This window comes from Betta splendens, chromosome 13 (assembly GCF_900634795.4).
Source record: "Betta splendens chromosome 13, fBetSpl5.4, whole genome shotgun sequence".
Taxonomy (NCBI): Eukaryota; Metazoa; Chordata; class Actinopteri; order Anabantiformes; family Osphronemidae; genus Betta; species Betta splendens.
In genome coordinates this window covers 6669883-6694803 of record NC_040893.2, presented here as the reverse complement: position 1 = coordinate 6694803, position 24921 = coordinate 6669883, and the positions used below count along the sequence as shown (strand labels likewise).

The 24921-nt window shown below is 43.0% G+C and overlaps 3 protein-coding genes and 1 pseudogene across 4 annotated transcripts; all 4 read left to right on the top strand.

Annotated features, from left to right (window-relative positions):
- Positions 1–573: 573 nt before the first annotated feature.
- Positions 574–4169, top strand: LOC114868229 (extracellular calcium-sensing receptor-like). Its single transcript, XM_029171674.2, has 6 exons — positions 574–794; positions 884–1172; positions 1248–1982; positions 2058–2285; positions 2414–2537; positions 2693–4169. Exons 1-6 carry the CDS (start codon positions 574–576, stop codon positions 3589–3591), a joined length of 2496 nt encoding a protein of 831 aa, XP_029027507.1. The 3' UTR covers positions 3592–4169.
- Positions 4170–11584: 7415 nt separating this feature from the next.
- On the top strand, positions 11585–14600 carry LOC114868434 (extracellular calcium-sensing receptor-like; annotated as a pseudogene).
- Positions 14601–15651: 1051 nt separating this feature from the next.
- On the top strand, positions 15652–20784 carry LOC114868433 (extracellular calcium-sensing receptor-like). Its single transcript, XM_041073550.2, has 6 exons — positions 15652–15884; positions 15973–16261; positions 18210–19016; positions 19090–19317; positions 19517–19640; positions 19873–20784. Exons 1-6 carry the CDS (start codon positions 15652–15654, stop codon positions 20781–20783), a joined length of 2592 nt encoding a protein of 863 aa, XP_040929484.1. The 3' UTR covers position 20784.
- A 263-nt stretch (positions 20785–21047) lies between these two features.
- LOC114868432 (extracellular calcium-sensing receptor) lies at positions 21048–24154 on the top strand. 2 transcript variants are annotated; one of them, XM_029172016.3, is made up of 6 exons: positions 21048–21253; positions 21348–21633; positions 21730–22554; positions 22640–22870; positions 22981–23104; positions 23228–24154. In XM_029172016.3, exons 1-6 carry the CDS (start codon positions 21048–21050, stop codon positions 24121–24123), a joined length of 2568 nt encoding a protein of 855 aa, XP_029027849.2. In that variant the 3' UTR covers positions 24124–24154. The 2 variants fall into 2 exon arrangements, with proteins under 2 accessions (XP_029027849.2, XP_029027848.2); XM_029172015.3 differs by having other exon boundaries at positions 22981–24154.
- The last annotated feature ends 767 nt before the right edge of the window (positions 24155–24921 follow it).

Below are 24921 nucleotides of genomic sequence, written 5' to 3'. Positions count from 1 at the left end.
TCTGGCAGGTCTCCTTTACATTCTCCCTGTTTCTCTGCCTTAGGCGTCTTTAAATTGTTTGTGGCCTGTGCAAGGTGTACTGTACATATACCTCACCCTGGGAAAGCGAGTCTGACACTCAGACATCCACACACTTCTTCTTCGTCTTCACTCATTTATTTTCTTGACCATGCATTTGCATACATCTTAAATTTAATACAAATAAATATTCGGCTAGATCTTGATCAAAGAAAACTAACTACTTCTACACACAAGGGCATTAACTCTTACCTGCACTAACCAAGACCAATCAATTAATTATTTACGATGATTCGTGAGGAAATTGGATTTAATGATGAGCTAAAATTGACGCTCTAATTCAATCAATTACTATTTTCCTACCTGTTCTAGAACAACTCACCATTAATTTTGTAGCAGGTTACTGTTTCCTTACCACAAGTCAGTGAAGATCCAATCAGAAACTTGCATTCACTAAATGACATTCCCCTGATCACTGCCTCTCTCATTAAATGTCCCATTTTGCTGTGACCACGAGCAGAGAGACTCTGCCGCATCAGGACCCAAGACTAGAAAATGTCCCCAGTGATTACAGGGCTGGTTTTCATGGCACTTCTCTTGGCATTTGATGCAACAGAGGACAGTGCTCCTGTCTGTCACATCCTGGGGACCCCAGAGCTCCCTCTGCTTTCTAGAGAGGGAGAACTTGCAATTGGTGGAGCCTTTTCCATCCACAGCAAACTCGCACAAACTCTACTCTCATTTACAGAGAAGCCAAAACGTCTCACTTGTTCTAGGTAATTCTCAGCACTGTAAAAATACTATTGACTTTTTTTTGCTTAAAAAAAACAAGACAAATGTATTATTTTTTCTCTTTTTGTTTCAGTGTCAATCTTAGAGAGTTCCGTTATGCTCAGACCATGATCTTTGCAATTGAAGAAATAAACAAAAGACACTTTCTTCTTCCAAATATTTCTCTTGGCTACCGTATTTATGACAACTGTGCCTCAACATTATCTTCAATGCGTGTGGCTATGGCCCTGATGAATGGTGATGACTGGACTGAAGGAAATCCCTGTTCTGCTCAGTCAGCCGTTCATGCGATTATTGGGGAGTCAGAATCATCATCTACGATTGTCCTGTCTCGCACCACAGGACCATTCAGAATCCCAGTGGTAAGAGCGGTGACGGCGTGTCATGATATTGGGTTACTTACAATCTGCTTACTTTGTCTCTTTGTGTGATCTTAGATTAGTCATTCTGCTACTTGTGAGTGTTTAAGCAGCAGGGAGGAGCATCCTTCTTTCTTTCGGACCATTGCCAGTGACATCTATCAAAGTCAAGCTCTTGCCCAGCTGGTCAAGCATTTTGGCTGGACCTGGGTTGGAGCAGTCAATAGTGACAGTGAATATGGCAACAGTGGCATGGCCATCTTCCTCTCTGCAGCTGAAGAGGAAGGGGTGTGTGTAGAGTACACAGAGAAATTCAGCAGGGCAGAACCAGACAAACTCCTGAAGGTGGTGGAGGTGATCAGAAAAAGCACCGCTGTGGTCATTGTTGCTTTCATGGCTCACGTAGAGATGAACAACCTTCTAGAGCAGCTGACTTTGAACAACATAACAGGACGACAGTTCATCGGTGTTGAGGCCTGGATCACTGCTGACAGTCTGGTGACTCCCACCAGCTTCAGTGTGCTGGGAGGTTCCCTGGGTTTTGCTGTGCCAAATGCTAATATCAGTGGCCTGGAGGAATTTTTAACTAAAGGATTCTGGGAGACGAAGTTTAAGTGTGTGACAGAAGCAGTACCTTGCAAAGAAAACCAGGATCTGATTCTTCTAAAGAATTCTTACAATGATGTAGCAGAGCTCAGAATGTCCAGTAACATTTACAAAGCTGTCTATGCCATTGCTCATGCTTTACACAGTATCCTAAAATGTTCCTCCAATCAGGGGTGTGATAAGACAGTAAAGCTCATGCCCTGGCAGGTATAATATATCAAGGTTTAGTTATTTTACTTTAATGTTAACAATATTCTGACATACTGTATTGTTTTACTGTAGGTAGTGGAGTCTCTAAAGAAAGTCAATGTCACCATTAATAATGAGGCCCAGGTTTGGTTTGACAGCACTGGAGCAGCTTTGGCCCAGTATGAAGTGTTAAACTGGCAGCGTGGACCTGACGGCTCAGTGCATTTTAAACCTGTCGGGTACTATGACGAGTCTTTACCTCTGGGTCAGAAGTTTGCCCTGGACACCAAAGCCATAATGTGGCCGGAAGGCAGAACAAAGGCAAATAACATTTTAAAAAGTAATAAGAGGATGTCTCTGAGGCCAAGCTTGTCTATACTATAGCTCTGCAGTATGATTATCAATAATGTGTAAAGTGCTGAAATATCTGCCCTTCCTTTGAATCCAAGCTGCCTGTGTCAGTTTGCAGTGAAAGCTGCCGCCCAGGAACTCACAAAGTGCTTCAGAAAGGGAAGCCCATCTGCTGCTATGACTGTCTGCCATGTGCAGAGGGAGAAATCAGCAACACCACAGGTAGAACAGACTCCAAATGTAACAATATGCACATACTGATAGTCTGTCACAGTCTGTGTATCATTTTAAAGTTCACTATGATTCAGTCTCTTATTTACGTTTTTTGAGATTTATTTTAATAAATGACAATATAAGTAACAATGTTTCTGTTACAGATTCTAATGGTTGCTATAGGTGTCCTGAAGAGTATTGGTCCAATCAGAACAGAGACACATGCATATTGAAAAGTGTTGAATATCTCTCCTTTACTGAAGTTATGGGAGTAGTACTTGTGTTTTTCACGTTGTTGGGTGTCCTTCTCACATTAATTGCGGCCACTCTATTCCTGATCAATAAGAACACGCCTTTAGTCAAAGCCAACAACTCTGAGCTGAGCTTCCTGCTGCTCTTCTCCCTGACTCTGTGCTTCCTGTGTTCTCTGACCTTCATGGGTCGACCCTCTGAGTGGTCCTGCATGCTGAGACACACAGCATTCGGCATCACCTTTGTTCTCTGTATGTCCTGTGTTCTGGGAAAGACTGTGGTGGTGTTAATGGCCTTCAGAGCTTCACTTCCAGGCAGTAATGTGATGAAGTGGTTTGGACCAACACAGCAGAGACTCAGTGTTCTGTTTTTCACACTCATACAGGTTATGATTTGCCTTTTGTGGCTCATATTTAAACCTCCTTTTCCCTTCAAAAATATGAATCATTATAAAGAGAAGATTATTCTGGAGTGTGCCCTGGGGTCACCTGTAGCCTTTTGGTCTGTGTTAAGCTACATTGGACTCCTGGCTGCCCTGTGTTTTGTCCTCGCTTTCCTGGCTCGAAAGCTGCCTGATCATTTTAATGAAGCCAAGTTCATCACCTTCAGCATGCTGATATTCTGTGCAGTGTGGATCACCTTTATTCCAGCTTATGCCAGCTCTCCTGGAAAGTTCACTGTGGCTGTGGAAATATTTGCTATATTAGCTTCCAGTTATGGGATCCTTTTATGTATATTTGCACCAAAGTGCTTTATTATTGTACTAAAACCTGAGCTGAACACAAAGAAACACCTCATGGGGAAACCATAAACAATTTAAAACCAAGTCTAAGGCATCTATGTTTTTATCTAAAGGGTGATGTTCAGTGATATCCAACCTTGAACCATTTAAACCAAATGTTGTTTATTATTTCTTTTTCTTTTTTTTTTTGTTAAAAGTTTTGGTACAGTAGAAACAGGATATTTACATCATTTACCTTATCATTAAATAAAACTTTCACCAAATTCTGTAAAATTGCAGGGGCATTAGTAAGGCCAAACGACATCACCAGATATTCAAAGTGTGGGTAGTAAAAGCAGTCTTCTATTTGTCCCTGTTTCTTATACAAACAAAATGATACGCATTACGCAGTTCTAACTTAGAGAAAATCTTAGCCCCCCTCTTTTTGTTTTTGTTCTGTCCAGCAGTTTAACAATCAGCATATATTACGCTGAATGCCATATTGTGATAGACAGCTTTGCTTTAACAAGAGGGGTATATATAAAATATATATACTCTTCTTGATTTATGGTTTATTTAATGGTTTATTTAACTAATCCCAAATATGTGTGATGTTGCTGTGTTGGTGGACAGGTTAAGTTTCTGCTTTAGGGTGTGTGTGCGGGAGGGTGGGGGGGGGGTAGGGGTGAAACCAGCTGCTGAGACCAAGCAAATCTGTTAAGTAAATAATTGGTGCAAAATAAATAAGCAGGGATGTACCTTGGGCTAACACATTCATAACTAAACAACTGTTGTACTGTGGTTTACCTTGGAGATTAATACTAATACCAATAATAGTGTTAAGGAATATGCACATACTCATACAAACATATACATACATACACACATGCATTGTTATACATATCCCATACTACTTAATAAAAGTCATGACATACAACACCACAATTTCCATATACACACATTCTTGATATTGGTAGTGATAAGTATCAGTAATACTTACAGTTGGATTTGGAAAGCCTGTTTATCAGCTCAGGTGTTGAGTGTCCCACTACAAGGTTAGTAAAGCTGTAGCTTAACATTATTCAGGGTGAGGCAGACGTTGGTGCATGAACAATGCCACTTGTGGAAGCCAGGGTGATGTGAGAACGAGCAGAGGAAAGAATCCTAGCAGCCATGGAGCCCACACACCTTCAGTTCCAGGAGGGCAGGTGTTGCGACCCAAGCCGCCCACACAGAGCCCCCCAGGCAGAGCTGCAGCAGCCACAGAGACAGCACCCGAGGTCAGAGTGAGCCACCGTGGGTCAACGCTGTCCGCCCCATGAGAACCAGGGGCAAACACTCCCCCCAGTGGAAGGGTCCACCTGAAAAAGTGGAGCCCGAGGACCCACGGTCCGTAGGGAGCCCGCTAGGAGATGCCACGCAGTCCACCACCCCTACACGAGCGGAGCGGGGCCTCCCCCATTCAAAAGTTGGTGCAATTAGCGGCAACGGGTATCAGTTCTTCACTGTGATATAGACCCCGATGATCAATACATGGCCTCACTCCCCCATTTTTCTTGGATACGAAAAAAAAACCCTACAGGTAACGTTGAGGGCCGAGTAATACTCGCAGCTAAAGACTCACAAATATATTTATCCATAGCCTCAATCTCAGGTTCTGACAAAGAAAACGATCTGCCCCTAGGAGGGATTGAATTGGGCAAAAGGTCAATAGCACAGTCATAATGTCTATGTGAAGGGAGAGACACTGCCCGAGCTTTACTAAAAACCTCCTTAATGTCATGGTAAACTGCCAGTACCATAGTAATATTGCGAAAGACCGCCTCATCTCCATCTGAAGAGGTCACCTGTCGGGCAGAACTCAAACAAGTAGCATGACAGGTGATGTCCCAACAAAAGATTTCACCAGTGGCCCAGCCCAGGTGAGGGTTATGTTACTGTAACCAAGTTATACCTAATACCACCAGCGGATCAGACCTCTATACTAACAAAAACAAAATCCACTCACGATGGTTCCCCAGAGCTAGGAACACAGGTGCAGTAAAGTATGTGATATTATGCAACAAAGTACTATTTAAAATCCTAACCTGAACAGGGTGTTCCAATGGCTCTATTTGGAAATGCAGCTCCCCCGCCAGAGCTTCTGTGAGAAAGTTAGCGTCAGCCCCTGAATCAATAAAAACCTGTACAGAAAGCTGGTGAGGGGCTGTCCCGATTGTTACCCTTACCACTGGTCTATCCACTGAGGTTTTTGCCATGCAAAGCTTCTGTCTGAGGCCGAACAGGACTATACAGTGTTCTAGTGAGGGGGAAAAGGGGAGAATCAAACTGGAAGGTGGAAGTGGCATGGAGGAATGGCAACAGGTAAAACTAAAAATCCTGTTGAATGCAGTTATGGCAGAGGGTCAGGATGAATTTATGAATTATTGAAGGACTGCAGGTACTGTAGTGGTTAAGGTGGAGCCCCTGTCTCAGTGTCAGTCAGCACTGTAACTGACGTATAGGCAGTCGATTCTGTGAAGTTAAAGAAACAGGCTACAAGCAACAAACCGTCAAAACAAACTGACGGCAAAACAAATACTAACAACGCCAGGAGTTAACATTGTCTTAATAGCGACTCAGCTGCCACCCATAAAGCGACTAGATGTCGCTATTTACCGTTTGCACCCAGATTTTCAGACCGGTGCATGATCTCACTCGTAGACTCTCCAAAGCAACAAAAAAAGTGTCTAAACAAAAACATCCCACCCAACGGACGTGCAAACTCCCAATGTTGTCTCCCAAACAGGCTGAAAAACCCAAGCCACAGATCGGCAACTGCTGTCAAAGTATAACCTAGCTGACGGCATCAGACATACGTGAAATAAAAATCCGGCGAGAGTGAAAACACTGCGGGGAAGCTAAATAAACCACTAATTAAAACGCCAGGTGTGAATGATCATCAATCAAGCTTGATTTCACCTCGTACTGCTTTGAGAACCATGGTCCTACAATGCTGGGTTTGCTTCACGACTCCTGTTGAAGAAAGGATCTAATCCTACAGTCCGTGATTCACTTGCTGTAGTAAGTACATTCTTGATATTTACCCCTTGCCCTTGCTCTCGTCCGCTTTCGAGCTTCTAGCCGGCGCCAAGGTCTTTACCAAGCTCGACCTGAAAAATCATCTAGTTTGCATCCGGGAGGGGGATGAATGAAAGACAGCCTTCAACACCCCCACCGGTCACTATGAATACCTGGTCATGCCATTTGGACTCACCAACGCGCCGGCCGTCTTCCAGGCTCTGGTGAATGACGTTTTGAGTCCTATGATTAATGTGTTTGTTTTTGTCTATTTAGACGACATCCTAGTCTTCTCTCGGAACGAAGAAGAACATCGCGGTCATGTCCGTCAAGTCCTGAGGAAGCTGCTGGAGCACTGGTTGTATGTAAAAGCAGAAAAATGCGAGTTCCATGTCTCCACCATCTCATTCCTAGGCTTTGTGATCTCTCCAGAGGGCATACAGATGGACCCTGCCAAGACCCAGGCTGTGACGGAGTGGCCCGTACCCCGTCTCGTCGGGACGTCCAACGGTTCCTGGGGTTTGCAAATTTCTATAGGCGGTTTTATCCGCCGGTTCGGCGCAATAGCATCCCCTCTCCATGCTCTTACCTCCCCCAGGACAGTATTCCAGTGGACCCCAGAAGCCAACCAGGCGTTTCTCCAGCTCAAGGCCAGTTTTACATCGGCTCCGGTGCTACGGATGCCGGACCTTGCTCGTCAGTTCGTGGTGGAGGTGGATACCTCTGACTCCGGCGTGGGTGCGGTATTATCCCAGCGTGACCCCGAAGGTGGGCGACTGCATCCATGCACCTTCTTGTCCCGCAAACTCTCCCCCGCAGAATGCAACTACGACATCGGTAACCGGGAACTACTCGCGGTCAAGGTTGCTCTGGAGGAGTGACGTCACTGGCTCAAGGGCGCTGAGCAGCCGTTCCTGGTGTTCACAGACCATAAGAATCTAGAGTACATCAATACAGCTAAGCGTTTGAACTCCCGCCAAGCCTGTTGGTCCTTGTTTTTCTCTCGGTTCAATTTCCACCTCTCCTACCGCCCAGGGTCGAAGAACACCAAGCCAGATGCCCTATCCTGAGTCCACGAATCGGGGGAGGAGGTGGAGACGCCATCAACGATTCTGCCCACATCGTGCCTAGTAGGAGCGGTCACCTGGTCTGTCGAGGTTCGGGTGAAGGAGGCCACCCGGGGGTTGCCCCCACACCCAGCGTGCCCGCCGAATCGGCTGTTCGTGCCCTCGGAGCTTCGGGGGGAGGTGATCCACTGGGCCCACACCTCCACTTTTAGCTGCCACCCGGGAGTCCAACGAACGGCCTTTGTGGTAGGCAGTTGTTTCTGGTGGCCGTCAGTCCTCAAAGATATCAGGGAGTATGTGGCAGCCTGCCCAATCTGTTCAACCCATAAGACCTCAAAACAGCGTCCTCCGGGCTTTCTCCAGCCTCTGCCCGTGCCTCATCGACCCTGGTCTCACATCGCACTGGATTTCGTCACGGGGTTGCCTCCCTCCAAAGGTAACACAGTGGTCCTCACGTTTATTGATCATTTTTCCCGCCTGACCCATTTCATCCCTTTGCCCAGACTCCCGTCAGCGAAGCAGATGGCTCAGGCAGTGCTCGAGCATGTGTTTTGGCTCCATGGTTTCCCCAAATATGTGGTCTCCGATAGATAGGCGCACCTGGTTACGAGCTCGACGGGCTATGATCGCGAGCCAGGAGCGCCACAAGAGGGCAGCAAATCGCCATCGGTCACAGGCACCCGGATATGCAGTGGGCCAGCAGGTGTGGCTCTCCACCAAGGACCTACCCATCAAAGTCCAGTCACGTAAGCTGTCTCAGAGATTCATTGGACCTTTCGCCATAGAACGCATCATTAACCCATCATCTGTCAGACTCTCCTTACCTAGAACCATGCGGATCCACCCTACTTTCCACGTCAGTCGGCTCAAGCCCTTCGTCTCAAGCACTCTGGTTCCCCCCACGCCCCTACCTCCTCCACCACGACTCACTGATGGGGGCCCGGCTTACACGGTCCGGGCATTGTTGAACAGTCGGCGGCAGGGTCGTGGGCTGCAATACCTCGTGGACTGGGAGGGTTACGGTCCAGAGGAAGGATCATGGATCCCGGCACGAGACATCCTGGACCCTAGCCTCATCCAGGAGTTCCATCAGGCTCACCCGGACCTCCCTGGGCCATCTAGGAATAAGCCCTAGACGGGGGGGTTCTGTCATGGACTCTGTCATTACATCACTGTTTTATGTTATTTCCGTTATTTTGTTTTTGCCACTTCCTGCCTCTGTCATTGTTAGTTTCAACCAGCTTCACTTCCAGTTCTAATCTACTCACCTGCTACCTATCTAGTCATCATCACTCAGTACTTAAGCACCACCTCTCACCCCAGCATCTTGCCAGATTGTCTATGTGCATTAGCCAGCAGTCCAGCGTTGTATCTGTATTCTGTATCCTGAAACCGTGAATGACCCTGCTTCTCGTGACCTTGACTCTTGCCTTGCCTTTGATCCTGCCCTGCCGTAAGTTTGACCCCAGCCTGTCTCTTGACCATCGACTGTCTAATCCCTGCCTGTACCGTAACTGTCTCCTTTGTGTACCGACCCTTGCCTGCCTGACCACGAGAATCAGTAAACTGAATTTCCCACCCAGTCTTGTCTCCGCTGTTGCATGTGGGTCCGCTACCTAGAGCGCCGTGACAGTAACCACACACATGTGCGGGGGAAGCTAGTGTCATGCTAATGGCTACAACTAGAAAGTGGTCTATGGTCTTTGACTATTACATATTACACTAAACTCTGTTTTTTATGAGGGAAAAACACTTTTATTCAGATAAAACTATGTGTATTGAAATTCCATGTTTTTCCCTTTCAAATATGGTAAGCTATGAAGGTGAACCAACCGTAGGAAACAAGCATGTGTAAATACAAATAAAAATTCAATTGCTTAAAAAGATTCTTGATGAGTATTGCACAGACAAAATACATTTCTACTCAAATGGTAATTTTTGAGTTATTCCACAGGTGGTCTAAATCCAACACAGTGAAAGTGTTTGCATGTTCTTCCTGCGTTCACGTGGGTTCTCCTCGGGTTCTCCGGCTTTCTACGGTCCAAAGATATGCATTAGGTTAATTGGTCATTCTGAATTGCCCGTCTGTCTGTCTTTGTGTGCTGCCCTCCGATGGACTGACGACCTGTCCAGGGTGTAACCTGCCCCTTACCCGAAGATAGCTGTGATAGGTGTTAGAACATCATAGATGGCGGACCCACGTGCACGGCTCAAACAAGTTTTGGACATTACAAAAAGGGATTTATTCCGGAAATGCAGAGTCAGAGTCAGGCAGGGTCATACACGAGTAAGCAGAAAGATTCAGGCAGGCTCAGTTCCGTGGACAGACAGGGTTCGTTAACCGTGTTGGCAGAGATAGCAGTACCGTTCAGGATGAGGCAGAATCGTAGTCATAAAACAGGCAGGGTAATTACCAGATAGATTCAGCAGACGATGCAGGCAGGGATCAGGCAAGGCTCGGTAACGGTAGGCAAAACAAGATGGGAAACATGGGTCGAGACAAGAACAAAAACGCTGGATGATGGTGAATGCACGCAAACACGAACTAACAATCTGGCGAGGTACTGGGGTGAGAGGTGGTGCTTAAATCCTAGGTGATTACTGAATGAGCTGCTGCAGGTGTGGATAATGACCGGTAATGGCAGGGAACAGCTGTGACATGACGTAAACAGGAAGTCCTTTCAAAGTAATGGCGAAAGTAAACCCAAGACGTGACAGTAAACACAGCTGTGGAGTGAGTGGCCGGAAGTCCTTCAAAATAAAACCCGCGATTAGAACCAGACACTACCGAAAGTAAGGAACTCAAAATAAAACAAGGAGCAGGACCAGAGACTGTGACAATAGGCTCCCCTCAACTAAACAGAGGTCCCCCTATTATTGCTCTCTTGAGGTCCATGTTGTGTCGTCTTCTTCTTCTGTGGAGAATTATGGTGGCTTACATGACTGTTAAATTAGTAGTTATAGATATTGTGGAGCAAAGACAGAGAAGGCGAGACAGTAGGAGGACCATCAGTTTGTCAAGGGACAAGTTTCAACGGGCGTAAAAAAGAGCTGCCCATTGCTGCTGTTTTACTACAAGTAAACAGGACACTAAATAAAACAGTTCAAACTCTTGGTGGTGTATTTTGTTATATATGTAATATATACAATCTTAACACACTCTGGTAGGATAAAGACCCTCTCTGTGGAAAATGTAAAATGGGCCATGGATAATAACTAAAATCTGGAGAAAATCCAAAAGAATAAAAAAAGTCTATTGAAGCACAGAGGCTGATCTTTCAGATGACGTCCTGTGGCTGTAAATATGTTGTACTGTAATATTCTCTGATGAACAAGTTGTTTTCAAACTGCAGCTGGAACGCCTTACTACATGCAATCTGCTGTCCAGTGCCAGAAACTCCAAGTTGTGTAAAACAATATTTTATGTGCTCTTCTTGGGCTTTATTTTCGTAGGATTTTTATATGCCCTGTTGTGAAAAAGTTATGGATAACTGGTCTGTTTATAGTAATAAAAAAATGTGCCTGCCAAATCTACACTTCTCCCAAGAAACAGATACTATTATCCTTTCTGCTTTTTCGTATTTTGGGAGCAGTCACGTGTCAAACTATGTTGGCTTTTGTCTCAACAGGTGGAAAATGGGCCACCAAGCAACATTCTTATGCACCTATTTATTGTTTACAACAATATTAACAAGGCTTTTGGACAAATCACTGAGATGTTTCTTTGTATTTACAATGGTTAAAACCTTTTATTGATTTTACACAGCCAATCGTCTCCCTTTGTTGTCTTTTAACTTCTATACATGTACAATGATTTTAAAATAAAAACCACAACCACCTCCTCTGTCTCACACCCCCGCTCCCCACACGACTGTGGGGTATGAGGCCTCTGACAGTAACAATATAAAGTGTTCTTACCAACGTGACTCTGCCCTACCACGACCTGGGAGTTAAACATGTTTTCCACAGCAGCAGGGATGATTCTCATCCTGCTTTTCCTGACAGTTGGAACCACAGAGGATGAAATTCATCCCTGTCGCATCCTGGGGAGTCCAGAACTCCCACTGCTTTCTAAAGAAGGAGAGTTCAGCATTGGTGGAGCCTTTTCCATCCACAGCAAAGTTGAACAACCTCCGCTCTCATTTATAGAGAAGCCAACACATCTCACATGTTCCAGGTAATTCAAAGCAATTTAAAAAAATAACTTGGTACTTTTATGTCCTTAGTTTATGTTTTGCTCTTTTGTTTCAGTGTCAATCTCAGAGAGTTTCGCTTTGCTCAGACCATGATTTTTGCAATTGAAGAAATAAACAAAGGACACTTTCTTCTTCCAAATGTTTCTCTTGGCTACCGTATTTATGACAACTGTGCCTCAACATTATCTTCAATGCGTGTGGTTATGGCCCTGATGAATGGTGATGACTGGACTGAAGGAAATCCCTGTTCTGCTCAGTCAGCCGTTCATGCGATTATTGGAGAATCGGAGTCATCACCTACAATTGTCCTGTCACGCACCACAGGACCATTCAGAATCCCAGTGGTAAGAGCGGTGACGGCGTGTCATGATATTGGGTTACTTACAATCTGCTTACTTTGTCTCTTTGTGTGATCTTAGATTAGTCATTCTGCTACTTGTGAGTGTTTAAGCAGCAGGGAGGAGCATCCTTCTTTCTTTCGGACCATTGCCAGTGACATCTATCAAAGTCGGGCTCTTGCCCAGCTGGTCAAGCATTTTGGCTGGACCTGGGTTGGAGCAGTCAATAGTGACAGTGAATATGGCAACAGTGGCATGGCCATCTTCCTCTCTGCGGCTGAAGAGGAAGGGGTGTGTGTAGAGTACACAGAGAAATTCAGCAGGGCAGAACCAGACAAACTCCTTAAGGTGGTGGAGGTGATCAGAAAAAGCACCGCTGTGGTCATTGTTGCTTTCATGGCTCACGTAGAGATGAACAACCTTCTAGAGCAGCTGACTTTGAACAACATAACAGGACGACAGTTCATCGGTGTTGAGGCCTGGATCACTGCTGACAGTCTGGTGACTCCCACCAGCTTCAGCGTGCTGGGAGGTTCCCTGGGATTTGCTGTGCCAAATGCTAATATCAGTGGCCTGGAGGAATTTTTAACTAAAGGATTCTGGGAGACAGAGTTTAAGTGTGTGACAGAAGCAGTACCTTGCAAAGAAAACCAGGATCTGATTCAGCTTAAACATTATGATGATGATGTAGCAGAGCTGAGTTACAGTACTAACATTTACAAAGCTGTCTATGCTGTGGCTCATTCATTACACAGAATCTTAAAATGTTCCAATCAGGGGTGTGATATGGCAGTGAAGGTCAGGCCCTGGCAGGTAAAGTGATCAGTTGATTCAACTGTTTTTATCTGTTTAGGTTTGCCCATAAATATTTTGACATGATTTTTTTATACTTCCTTTTAGGTAGTGGAGTCACTTAAGCAGGTCAATTTTTCTATTAAAAATGGGGACCAGGTTTGGTTTGACAGTACCGGAGCAGCTGCTGCCCAGTATGAAATAGTAAACTGGCAGCGTGGATCAGTCCACTCAGTCCAGTTTAAACCTGTTGGATACTATGACGCCTCTTTACCTCCTGAACAGAAGATTGTACTCACCAAGGAAGTCATAATGTGGTCAGGGGGGAAAACAGAGGCAAAAAATCAACAAATCAAATCAACAAACAAACTAATCATTAATAACTATCTGTTAGGTTTGGGTTGTTTATATTCTGCCCTTTCTTTCTTTGAATCCAAGCTGCCTGTGTCAGTTTGCAGTGAAAGCTGCCGCCCAGGAACTCACAAAGTGCTTCAGAAAGGGAAGCCCATCTGCTGCTATGACTGTCTGCCATGTGCAGAGGGAGAAATCAGCAACACCACAGGTAGAACAGACTCTAAATGTGAAAATACGCACATACTGATAGTGTTTCACAGTCTGTGTATCATTTTAAAGTTCACTATGATTCAGTCTCTTATTTACGTTTTTGGTTTGTAAATATTTTAATGACAATATTAGTAACAGTTTTTCTGTTACAGATTCTAATGGTTGCTATAAGTGTCCTGAAGAGTATTGGTCCAATCAGAACAGAGACGCATGCATATTGAAAAGTGTTGAGTATCTCTCCTTTACAGAAGTTATGGGAGTTGTGCTTGTGATTTTCACGTTGTTGGGTGTCCTTCTCACACTAATTGTGGCCACTCTGTTCCTGATCAATAAAAACACACCTTTAGTCAAAGCCAACAACTCTGAGCTGAGCTTCCTGTTGCTCTTCTCCTTGACTCTGTGCTTCCTGTGTTCTCTGACCTTCATGGGTCGACCCTCTGAGTGGTCCTGCATGCTGAGACACACAGCATTCGGCATAACTTTTGTCCTCTGTATGTCTTGTGTTCTGGGGAAAACTGTGGTGGTGTTAATGGCCTTCAGAGCTTCACTTCCAGGCAGTAATGTGATGAAATGGTTTGGACCAACACAGCAGAGACTCAGTGTTCTGGTCTTCACTCTCATACAGGTTGTAATATGTGTATTGTGGTTAGCAATTTCTCCTCCTTTTCCATTTAAGAACTTCAAGGTAGTCAAAGACAGAATCATCTTAGAATGTGCTCTGGGCTCAGCTGTAGGATTCTGGGCTGTACTTGGCTACATAGGTTTCCTGGCTATGTTCTGTTTTGTTCTGGCTTTTTTGGCCCGGAAACTGCCTGGTAACTTTAATGAGGCCAGGTTCATCACTTTCAGCATGTTGATATTCTGTGCAGTGTGGCTCACTTTTATTCCAGCTTATGTCAGCTCTCCTGGAAAGTTCACTGTGGCTGTGGAGATATTTGCTATATTGGCATCCAGTTACGGGATCCTTTTTTGTATATTTGCACCAAAGTGCTTCATTATTGTTTTGAAACCTGAGCTGAACACAAAGAAACATCTCATGAGCAAAACATGAACATAGACTCAAGTAAGAACCATATATTTAGCTTTTCTTCACTTTAAACAATTCAATCAACAACTATATAAGTATTTTTTACTATATAAGTGGAAATGTTTTATCCATTTAAATGTTGTTTTGATGAGCTACAGTATGTATCATACGCTTCTTTATATAATTATTTTGTTAAACTTTGTTGATTCTTCTGTGATATTAATAAATACCTAAATAAATACTCTAACTGACTTATTTGAACACAAGCATAACATTTCTATATTAAATAAAACATGTGTCTCAGTCAGACAAGCTTTCTTAACCAGTACCAATCGCAACTATTCACTAATGTCTTGGCCACTACATTACTCCACTGAAGCAGGTTAGAGGTTGGGGGTCTTGCTTTAAATATTTGACAATGCATGGTGATCTGGGGAATTAACACAGTTAATTCATTAGTTAATTCAAGTCACAAGTAAAAGTAAAATAAGCATGAGGTGCTGTATGTGAAATCCAGTTTCATCACTAGGCGGCAGTATTAACTTTCCTGTGAGAATGTGATGTTAGCCCAAGTTAAGGAAAGTGGAATTGTTCAGAAGCTCGTCTTGGAGTTTGTATTTTTTTCTGCATAGTGTTTCTTCTTCTTCATATCATTTCAATAATACTTAAATTACATGCTGTATCTTATGTTTCTTTATCAATATAAATGCCTAAAAGATTTATCAGGATGTGCAGAAGTGCCTTTTGTCATGACATTTTACAGGATATTTAGTTTATGCCAGTATTAGTTTTTAAAACTTTGAGTGGGACATTCTCTTCTAATCAGTCAGAGAACAGCAAGGGTTTGGAACATTGATTTTAATACAATTTGAAGCAGGTACAGAGATACATGTACAGTATAATACATATAAATACAATATAAATTCAAAAAGTTTTAAATGTGTTCCTCCTGATGAATAATCATTCATAATATAATAATTAAAGAAATACTTCAAAGCAATCTGACGTCATCGTAATGTCATTTAATTAGCAGATCCTAATCATCATCAGCTGCAGAAATATAAACCTCTGCCCATTGAGCAAGACCATGTTTTGTTCAGTGATTGATGAACAAAGATTTGACGGTGAGTATATACACAATGTTATGGTTTGTACTAATGTTTGGGACCATCAGAGCAGAGAAGGACACTGCACTCTGCAAAATTCTGGGGAGCCCAGAGATTCCCCTGCTATCTAAGGACGGAGATATCATCATTGGAGGAGTGTTCTCCATACATAGCCAAATGTCCAAGCCTCCGCTCTCCTTTACAGATGCTCCAGAGCCACTCATGTGCTCCAGGTACAGTTCACCTGCTTTCTCATTGATTTGTTTCTAAACTCAGAACTTGAGACTCACAGAGTGTGAAAAGGATTCTCTTGCTTTCCAGAATAAATTTCAGAGAATTTCGTTTTGCCCAGACCATGATTTTTGCCATTGAGGAGATCAACAATAGCAGTTCCCTATTACCTAACATCTCAGTTGGTTATAAGGTATTTGACAACTGTGGTTCAACACAGCTTTCGACATGTGCCGTTATGGGCCTGATTAGTGGACAAGAAGACATGTTGGCTAAAACCTGCCACGGACAGTCATCTGTCCATGCCATCATAGGTGCCTCTGAGTCCTCCTCAACTATTGTGATGCTTCACATTGCAGGGATTTTCGAAATACCAGTGGTAAATATCTGTAAGAATATTTTCAGCCGACTATGCACTTTACCTTTACAACTCAGAGCTACTTTCACTGAACAATCACAAAGATTAGTTCTTGTACATGTAAAACTTTAGTCTCAAAAAATTACAGACTGAGAGACATTGTTTACATATGTAGGAATAAAGCTTCCTGCCTTACTGCACTAGCTGTGCCGTTAAAAGCACATATATTGTATTTTGATTGTTCCTATAATTTACTGTGAGTGCACAGTTGTGAGATGAATAATATAGTCATAGAGATCAACGAAAATCCTAACGGCAATGGGGTTTTTTGCTTTTGGAATTTTTTTCTCACCAAGGTGGTAACAGGTAACAGTGAGATCGTCTGTGATAGATTAGAATAGAACTTTATTGGCATTGTACGAGTACAACAAAACTATAGATGCACTCAGCAGCAGTTTACAATAAAAGAAACCAGAGCATTTAATAAAATTATGAATAGAAAATGCCAAAAGAAGAAATAGAAAAGTAGAAAAAATAGAAAATCACCCACATTTCCGCAGTTTGGAAGAAAATCAATAATTACAAAAATATACATGTAACACTTTGAGGCTTGACTACTGTATATGAAAGCACAAGAAATGAAATCATACAGTGATATTCCATGTCTGAGTGAGGTATTGAAAATTTCTGCAGTGATATTGCACAGTGTGTAACGGTAAGATTGCAGAGTATGTTAATATTGCACATCTGAGTGAAATAGTGTATTAATGTTTGTTTACAGCTTGAATAGCCCAGCGGAAGAAGCTGTTTGTTAGTCTTGTGGTGTGGAATTTTACTGACCTGAAATGTCGTCCTGACGGCAGCAGATCAGCAATTATGTGCAGAGTGTGAGGGGTCTTCTGTGATGGCCTTCACTCTGCTTTGACCTGGCTACAGTAAGTCAACCAGGGAGGGCAGAGGACAACTGATGATTCTGTGTTTATCACCCTCTGTATAGCTATATGGCTTTAACAGTAGAGCCTGCATATAGTACCACACTCCCAGGCAGTGTGTCAGAGTACTCACCACAGAAGCATTGTAGGAAGACAGTTGTTATGTTAGCACCAAACAGAAAGGTTCTCTACCTCAGCCCTGTACGCTGTCTTGTCCCCTCTGAAGATGGCCAACCACACCATAGTCATAGTCATTCAGATTGTTGAAGTTTGTTTTTCTGGGAATGGGGATGGGGATGACGGTGGTGGCCTTCAGGCTTTGAGGAACAATGGCATGTGTCATAGTTTAGACAGCTCACCATTAGTGGTATCCATACCAGCTGGCCCACACACACTTTGACTGCTGCATTAGGGATGCCATCAGGCCCTGCAGCTTTCCTGGGATTCACTGCTCTCAGTTCTGAGTTTATACACTTAGAGAGAGAGGTGCAGCGCAGTGGTGCTCATGATGCAGTGTGTCCAGGTTTCTAGTGATATCAAAGTATGCAAAGAAGTTGTTAAGGTCCTCTGCCAGAGTTCTGCTACTGTCAGTTTAGTTTGGGCCTTGGTGTTTGTGCTATGGTTCATAAGTTCCTGTATGCCCCTCCACATCTGCCGTGGATCCCTGTCCATAAAGTGACCCTCTACCTTCCTCATATACATCATACATATACATAGATTCCTCATATACATACAGTACAGTCTCTTTGGCATGTTTGATGCCGCTTCTCATGTTAGCTCTAGCAATGCTGTACAGTGAGGTGCCATCTGCTCTGAAAGCCAGATAAGGGTTCCCTATTTAGGAAACCTGTATTTGTCTCCATCTCCTATTCTGCCATAGACTTAAATTACATTTTGGTTAAAGTTCATAGGGAAACAGAAGCCAGGGTTAGCACAAATGCCTAGGAATAATTCTAATTTTAAATAACTGTATACTCTGTTTATGCCATGTGTGTTTTGGGCCCTATTCGTTTTTTATTTCTTTGTTTTGCCCTCAGATGAGTCACTTTGCTACATGTGCTTGTTTAAGTAACAGGAATAAATACCCGTCCTTCTTCAGGACCATCCCTAGCGATTACTACCAGAGCAGAGCCCTGGCAAAACTGGTCAAGCACTTTGGGTGGACTTGGATTGGGGCTGTTAGAAGTGACAACGACTATGGTAACAGTGGCATGGCCACATTTATTGAAGCTGCCAGTCAAGAAGGGGTTTGTATTGAGTATTCAGAAGCCATCTCAAGGACTGACCCTACTGAGCAGGTGGCCAGGGTGGTCAGAGTGATTCGTAGTGGCAGTGCAAAGGTTTTAGTTGCCTTTGTTGCCCAGAGTGAGCTGGATGTCCTGCTGAGGGAAGCTCTAAACCAGAACTTGACTGGGCTGCAGTGGGTCGGTGTTGAATCCTGGATTACAACAGGGGATTTTGCCAGAGCAAAGTTCTCCAGCATCCTTGTTGGGTCCCTGGGGTTCACCATTAGAAAGGCAAAGATCGCAGGCCTGCGGGAGTTTCTTTTACAGGTTAACCCAAAACAGAACCCGCAAAACAAACTGCTGAGAGAATTCTGGGAAACAACGTTTTACTGCACATTTCAGCCCAGTGTGCAGGGTCAGACCCAGTGCACTGGCTCTGAGAGTCTACAGAAAGTCACCAATCTTTTCACAGATGTGTCACAACTGAGGATATCTAACAATGTGTATAAGGCTGTATATGCTGTGGCTCATGCGATGCATAACATGTTAAAATGTGGACAAAACGATAACATCATGAATCAATCTTGTACCTGGAAAGATGGTTTAGACCCACAACAGGTACAGTATGAACACAGTTTCATCAATATGTGTTGTATATTTTATCCTACCTACCACTATTCTGCAATGGCAGGTTTTGAAATCTCTTCAAGCTGTGAATTTCACTCTTCAGTCAGGTGAAAGAGTTTTTTTTGATAGAGCTGGAGACCCTGTAGCAACATATGAGCTGGTAAACTGGCAGAGAGACCAAGCAGGAGATATTGTGTTTGTGGCTGTGGGGTCCTACAATGCCTCGCAGCCACATGGAAAGCAGTTTACTGTAAACGGAATAGACATAACTTGGGCTGCTGGATCCTTGAAGGTATTACTAATCATGTATAGATTGGAGTGTGAATGTAACTTAGAAATGAAACTTTTAAACAGATTTTTTAATTCCCCTCTTACTTTGCTTGCGTATTCATTTGGACATCTATGTTTTAGTATATTATTTATTATTTGTTAATAGCTCATTTTATGTGTTGAGTATAAGTCTATGAGTGACTGTTGCATCATGGTTACAGAAGCCTCAGTCCTCCTGCAGTGAGAGCTGTCCACCAGGTTTCCGTCAGGCTGCGATTAAAGGTAAACCCATCTGCTGTTTCTCCTGCCTCACCTGCGCAGCTGGAGAGATCAGCAAATTCAACAGTAAGAAGAAATCCTGATTCCTACATATATTGTAATGTCAGCATAGACATATGCTTTCTAGTAGCTGATAGTGGTTATTGTATTGCTTCAAAGTGGGACCCACACATTGAACCCGCCAAAGGCAACACTTCATAGAACCTCATCAGACCAAAATAATCTAATGACCATGGGAGAAGTGTCAACCTAAAACTGATTTACAGTTCATACATTTGCATGTTTGTTTTCTTTTCAGATTCTGCTGACTGTTCACGATGTCCATTAGAATACTGGTCAAATGAGGATCACAGCCAGTGTGTTCCAAAGGCAACTGAGTTCCTGTCGTACGGAGAACCCATGGGGGCTGTCCTCTCTGCTTTCTCCATATCTGGAGCAAGTTTAACTTCAGTGGTGTTGTGTATCTTCTTTTGGTTTCATGACACCCCTCTTGTTAAGGCCAACAACTCTGAGCTGACCTTCCTGCTGCTCTTCTCCTTGACTCTGTGCTTCTTATGCTCATTAACCTTCATTGGAGCCCCCTCAGAGTGGTCCTGCATGCTGAGACACACAGCATTTGGCATCACCTTTTCCTTGTGCTTGTCTTGTATCTTGGCTAAAACCATAGCCGTGGTTATTGCCTTTAGGGCTAAAAGGCCATCAAACACCGTTCCTAAGTGTTTTTCCTCACTTCAAAGAATGATTGTTCTTGGCTGTACCTTTTTACAAGTGGTGGTTTGTGTGCTGTGGTTAGCTCTTGCCCCACCCTTTCCTAACAAAAACACATCTGGTGGCAGCGAGCGGATCATTCTAGAGTGTGATCTCGGTTCACTGATAGCGTTCTGGGTTGTGTTGGGCTACATTGGACTCCTGGCCATACTTTGCCTCATCTTGGCTTTTCTGGCTCGAAAACTACCAAATAACTTCAATGAAGCTAAATGTATCACCTTCAGCATGTTGATTTTCTGTGCAGTTTGGATCACTTTTATTCCAGCTTATGTCAGTTCACCTGGGAAGTTCACTGTGGCTGTGGAGATATTTGCTATTCTGGCCTCTAGTTTTGGATTGCTTTTATCCATATTTACTCCAAAATGTTATATTTTACTGCTGAGACCAGAAAGAAACACTAAAAAGCATATGATAGGAAGAAACCAAACAAAATTATTTTGAACTACAATGAAGGATTACAACATTTCTGTTTTGTTAGAGATTTGTTCTTAATTACACTTAAAATTATTTGTGAATTTAATTTGACCAAAACCCAACACCCCCCATCTACGCACCATCCATGCTTTCATAAGCATTGTCATTGGTGGAGAGGAACATATTAGCATACACCACCCACCCAATCCCCAGCTCTGTGATTTTTATAAAAACCTCTGATATGATGTGTTTTTATCTCTGGGCTTTGGGTAGGTACTGACGTATGCAACCATGCTGCTGAGAGCAGCTCTGCTTCTTCTCCCCCTTGTGGCTGTCAGAGGGGGGGGAGCTGTGTGTCGAACATATGAGACTAAAGAACTATCCCAGTTTTCTAAGGAAGGAGACATCAACATTGGAGGCATTTTCTCTTTCCATCAGAGGCCAGTCAGTGCAAATCCAACTTTCCAAGTCAACCCAGAAACGATTCATTGTGAAGGGTAAGACAGGGTAACACAAGCTATAAAACATTGTTGTACTGTGCTGTAATTCTTCATGGTGGATGTGTTCCCTTGCTGCATTTCTATCTTTTAGACTGGACCCAGGGGAACTTCAGTATGCATACACTATGATGTTTGCCATAGAAGAGATCAACAATAGCTCAGAGTTGCTGCCAGGAGTGATGCTGGGCTACAGGATCTTTGACTCCTGCCCCAGTCTACCTCTTTCTATTAGAGCTTCATTGAACCTGATGAACAGGTATAAAAGTGGAGTTGGAAGTTGTAACTCACTATCTAATGTGCATGCTGTCATTGGTGAGACCACAACCACCTCTACGATTGGTATCGCTCACACCCTGGGACCCTTCCATATACCTGTGGTGAGTTCATTATCTACACACAAGCTGTCAAGTTCTGAATAGAAATCAAAAGGGTTTTTGTCTCTGTGAAATTGAATCCTTTGGCTTGTGTTTCAGATCAGTCACTCGGCTACTTGTGCATGTCTTAGCAACAGGAGAGACTTCTCTTCTTTCTTCAGAACCATACCTAGCGATATTCACCAGAGCAAAGCTTTGGCAAAGCTGGTGAAGCACTTTGGCTGGACCTGGGTGGGGGCAATCAGAACTAACAGTGACTATGGGAACGATGGGATGACCACTTTCCTGGAAGCGGCTGAGAAGGAAGGTGTGTGCATTGAGTACTCAGTGGCTATTTACAGAACAGATCCCAGGAAGTGGTTTTTAGAGGTTGTGGAAATTATAAAGAAATCTACCTCTAAGGTGATAGTAGCATTTGCTGATGGTACAGACCTTGATATTCTTTTCAAAGAGCTTTATGCTCAGAATGTGACAGGCCTGCAGTGGGTTGGAAGTGAGGGCTGGATCACATATCGCTACATTGCCTCACCAATTAACTACGCTGTAGTGCAGGGAGCAGTAGGCTTCGCGGCGCTCAGTGCTCAACTCCCTGGACTGCAGGCGTTCCTGGCAAACAGCAGGCCCTCCAGCACACCAGGTAACCAGGGACTGGTGGAGCTGTGGGAGACTGTGTTCAACTGCACCCTGGCTCCCAAAACACAGACTCAGCCTCGTGGTTCATTCAGAGTCTGTGATGGGACAGAATCCCTGTGGGACAAAACGACACGCTTCACGGATGTTTCAGACTCCAGCCTGCTGAATAATGTTTACAAGGCCACATATGCTATAGGCCACGCGCTGGACTTGCTGTTTGCCTGCAGAAATGGAAAGGGCCCATTTGAAAATTGTTCTTGTGCTGACAGGGATAATGTCCAACCGTGGCAGGTAAACACAGCAAAAACTGTTTCCATATCACCATTATGATGTGTTTGTGATACTGATAAATGACAAACCCTCCACTACCCTGCAGGTGCTACATTATCTGACAAAGGTTAATTTCACCACTAAAACTGGTGAAAACGTGTTTTTTGATGATTTTGGTGACACTGTGGCACGTTATGCACTGGTGAACTGGCAGAGAAACAATGCAGGTTATATCACCTTCCAGACTGTTGGATATTATGACGTGACCCAGCCCAATGGCCAGAAGTTTGAGATGGTAGCTGAGTCGAAAGCCATCTGGGCCGGTGAGCAACTGGAGGTACAGTACATGATTTTAAAATAAACATTTCATATTACTTTATGTTTGTGATCAGTAAATACACATTTTCTAAATGCAATTTAACAGTTGCTTGAATGTTTGTGATACAGGTACCAAGGTCTGTTTGCACCAAGACGTGCTTGCCAGGGACGCACCAGGCATTTATAAAGGGCAAGTCCATCTGCTGTTTTGATTGCATCCCATGTGCTGATGGGGAGTTCAGCAACAGCACAAGTGAGCCAGCAGGACTGCTAGCTTTCACACTAGCACTCACTGGGTTTCTGTTGGGAAAGATCGCTCTCAGCCTTTTTCTGAAGATGTGCATGGTATACAGCCTGAACATATTTATGTTTTCAGATGCAGTAAAATGTGACAAATGCCCTCCTGAGTATACGTCCAATGAGGAGAGGAATGACTGTGACTTGAAAGCTATTGAGTTTCTCACCTTCAAGGAGTTTATGAGTATCATATTGCTGACCTTTTGTTTGGTGGGGGCCTGCCTGGCAATAACTGCCGCTTTGATATTTTTTCAACACAGGCAAACTCCTATTGTCAGGGCCAACAACTCTGAGCTGAGCTTCCTGCTGCTCTTCTCCTTGACTCTGTGCTTCCTGTGTTCTCTGACATTCATGGGTCGACCCTCTGAGTGGTCCTGCATGCTGAGACACACAGCATTTGGCATCACCTTTGTCCTCTGTATGTCTTGTGTTCTGGGGAAAACTGTGGTGGTGCTAATGGCCTTCAGAGCTTCACTTCCAGGCAGTAATGTGATGAAATGGTTTGGACCAACACAGCAGAGACTCAGTGTTCTGGTCTTCACTCTCATACAGGTTGTAATATGTGTCCTGTGGCTGACAATCAACCCTCCATACCCATATAAAAATATGAACTACTATAAAGAGAAGATTATCCTGGAGTGTGCCCTGGGGTCACCTGTTGGATTCTGGGCTGTACTTGGCTACATAGGTTTTTTGTCTCTCTTCTGTTTCGTTCTTGCTTTTCTTGCTCGGAAACTGCCTGATAACTTTAATGAGGCCAAGTTCATCACCTTTAGTATGTTGATATTCTGTGCAGTGTGGCTCACTTTTATTCCAGCTTATGTCAGCTCTCCTGGAAAGTTCACTGTAGCTGTGGAGATATTTGCTATATTAGCCTCCAGTTATGGAATGTTGTTTTGTATTTTTTTGCCCAAGTGTTACATTATTCTATTAAAACCTGAGAATAATACAAAAAAATATTTGATGGGTAAATAGACTGAACTGAGCACTATGAAATGTATGTAAGTTATTGGTGCATATATATATATATATATATATATATATATATATATATATATATATTATATATATATATCTATATATATATATAGAGAGAGAGAGAGAGAAGAGATATAGAGAGATAGAGAGACACACACACACACACACACACACACACACATACATTCATACATACATACATACATATATACACATATATATATACATATATACATATATATACACACGTATATATATATATAAATATATATATATATATAATATATATATATATATATATATATATAGATATATATATATATATATATATATATATATATATATATATATATATATATATATAATAATATTATATATTATAGTAATAATATAATATTATCATACTAGTTTATACCAAACGAACTCTATGAACTCTAATGTTAGGTTCACTGCATTAACCTTGAGATGAAACTATCGGTTTATGATATTTTAACACAAACTATATAGTGCATGCAAACACAAGCTTATATAGATGCATAGCAATTATTTATTATTTCCATGTTTGTCAAGTTATGCAAAACTGTCAACAACAATAAAGTTTTTTGAAATCCAAATAAAGCCTGTTTTGTGTTTTTACTCTGACAGCTTTTCCCAGAATTACAAATGGCTACATATTTGGTGAAAAGACCAAGTCCAAAATCCAATGAGAAATCTTGAGTAACATTAATCCAAATTAATTATAATTAATTATTATAATAATCATCTAAAATTGTTGTTTGGCCTTTAGCGCTATCT

What these genes read in the sequence shown, in the direction of transcription:
- LOC114868229 (XM_029171674.2), top strand. Translation starts at nt 574, where the DNA reads ATGTCCCCAGTGATTACAGGGCTGGTTTTCATGGCACTTCTCTTGGCA. An exon ending in TAAAGCTCATGCCCTGGCAG is followed by an intron (nt 1,983 to 2,057) that starts GTATAATATATC and finishes GTTTTACTGTAG; the next exon opens with GTAGTGGAGTCTCTAAAGAA. An exon ending in GGCCGGAAGGCAGAACAAAG is followed by an intron (nt 2,286 to 2,413) that starts GCAAATAACATT and finishes TTTGAATCCAAG; the next exon opens with CTGCCTGTGTCAGTTTGCAG.
- LOC114868433 (XM_041073550.2), top strand. Translation starts at nt 15,652, where the DNA reads ATGAACAAAGATTTGACGGTGAGTATATACACAATGTTATGGTTTGTA. An exon ending in GAGCCACTCATGTGCTCCAG is followed by an intron (nt 15,885 to 15,972) that starts GTACAGTTCACC and finishes CTTGCTTTCCAG; the next exon opens with AATAAATTTCAGAGAATTTC. An exon ending in ATGGTTTAGACCCACAACAG is followed by an intron (nt 19,017 to 19,089) that starts GTACAGTATGAA and finishes CTGCAATGGCAG; the next exon opens with GTTTTGAAATCTCTTCAAGC.
- LOC114868432 (XM_029172015.3), top strand. Translation starts at nt 21,048, where the DNA reads ATGCTGCTGAGAGCAGCTCTGCTTCTTCTCCCCCTTGTGGCTGTCAGA. An exon ending in ATAATGTCCAACCGTGGCAG is followed by an intron (nt 22,555 to 22,639) that starts GTAAACACAGCA and finishes ACTACCCTGCAG; the next exon opens with GTGCTACATTATCTGACAAA. An exon ending in GGGCCGGTGAGCAACTGGAG is followed by an intron (nt 22,871 to 22,980) that starts GTACAGTACATG and finishes TTTGTGATACAG; the next exon opens with GTACCAAGGTCTGTTTGCAC.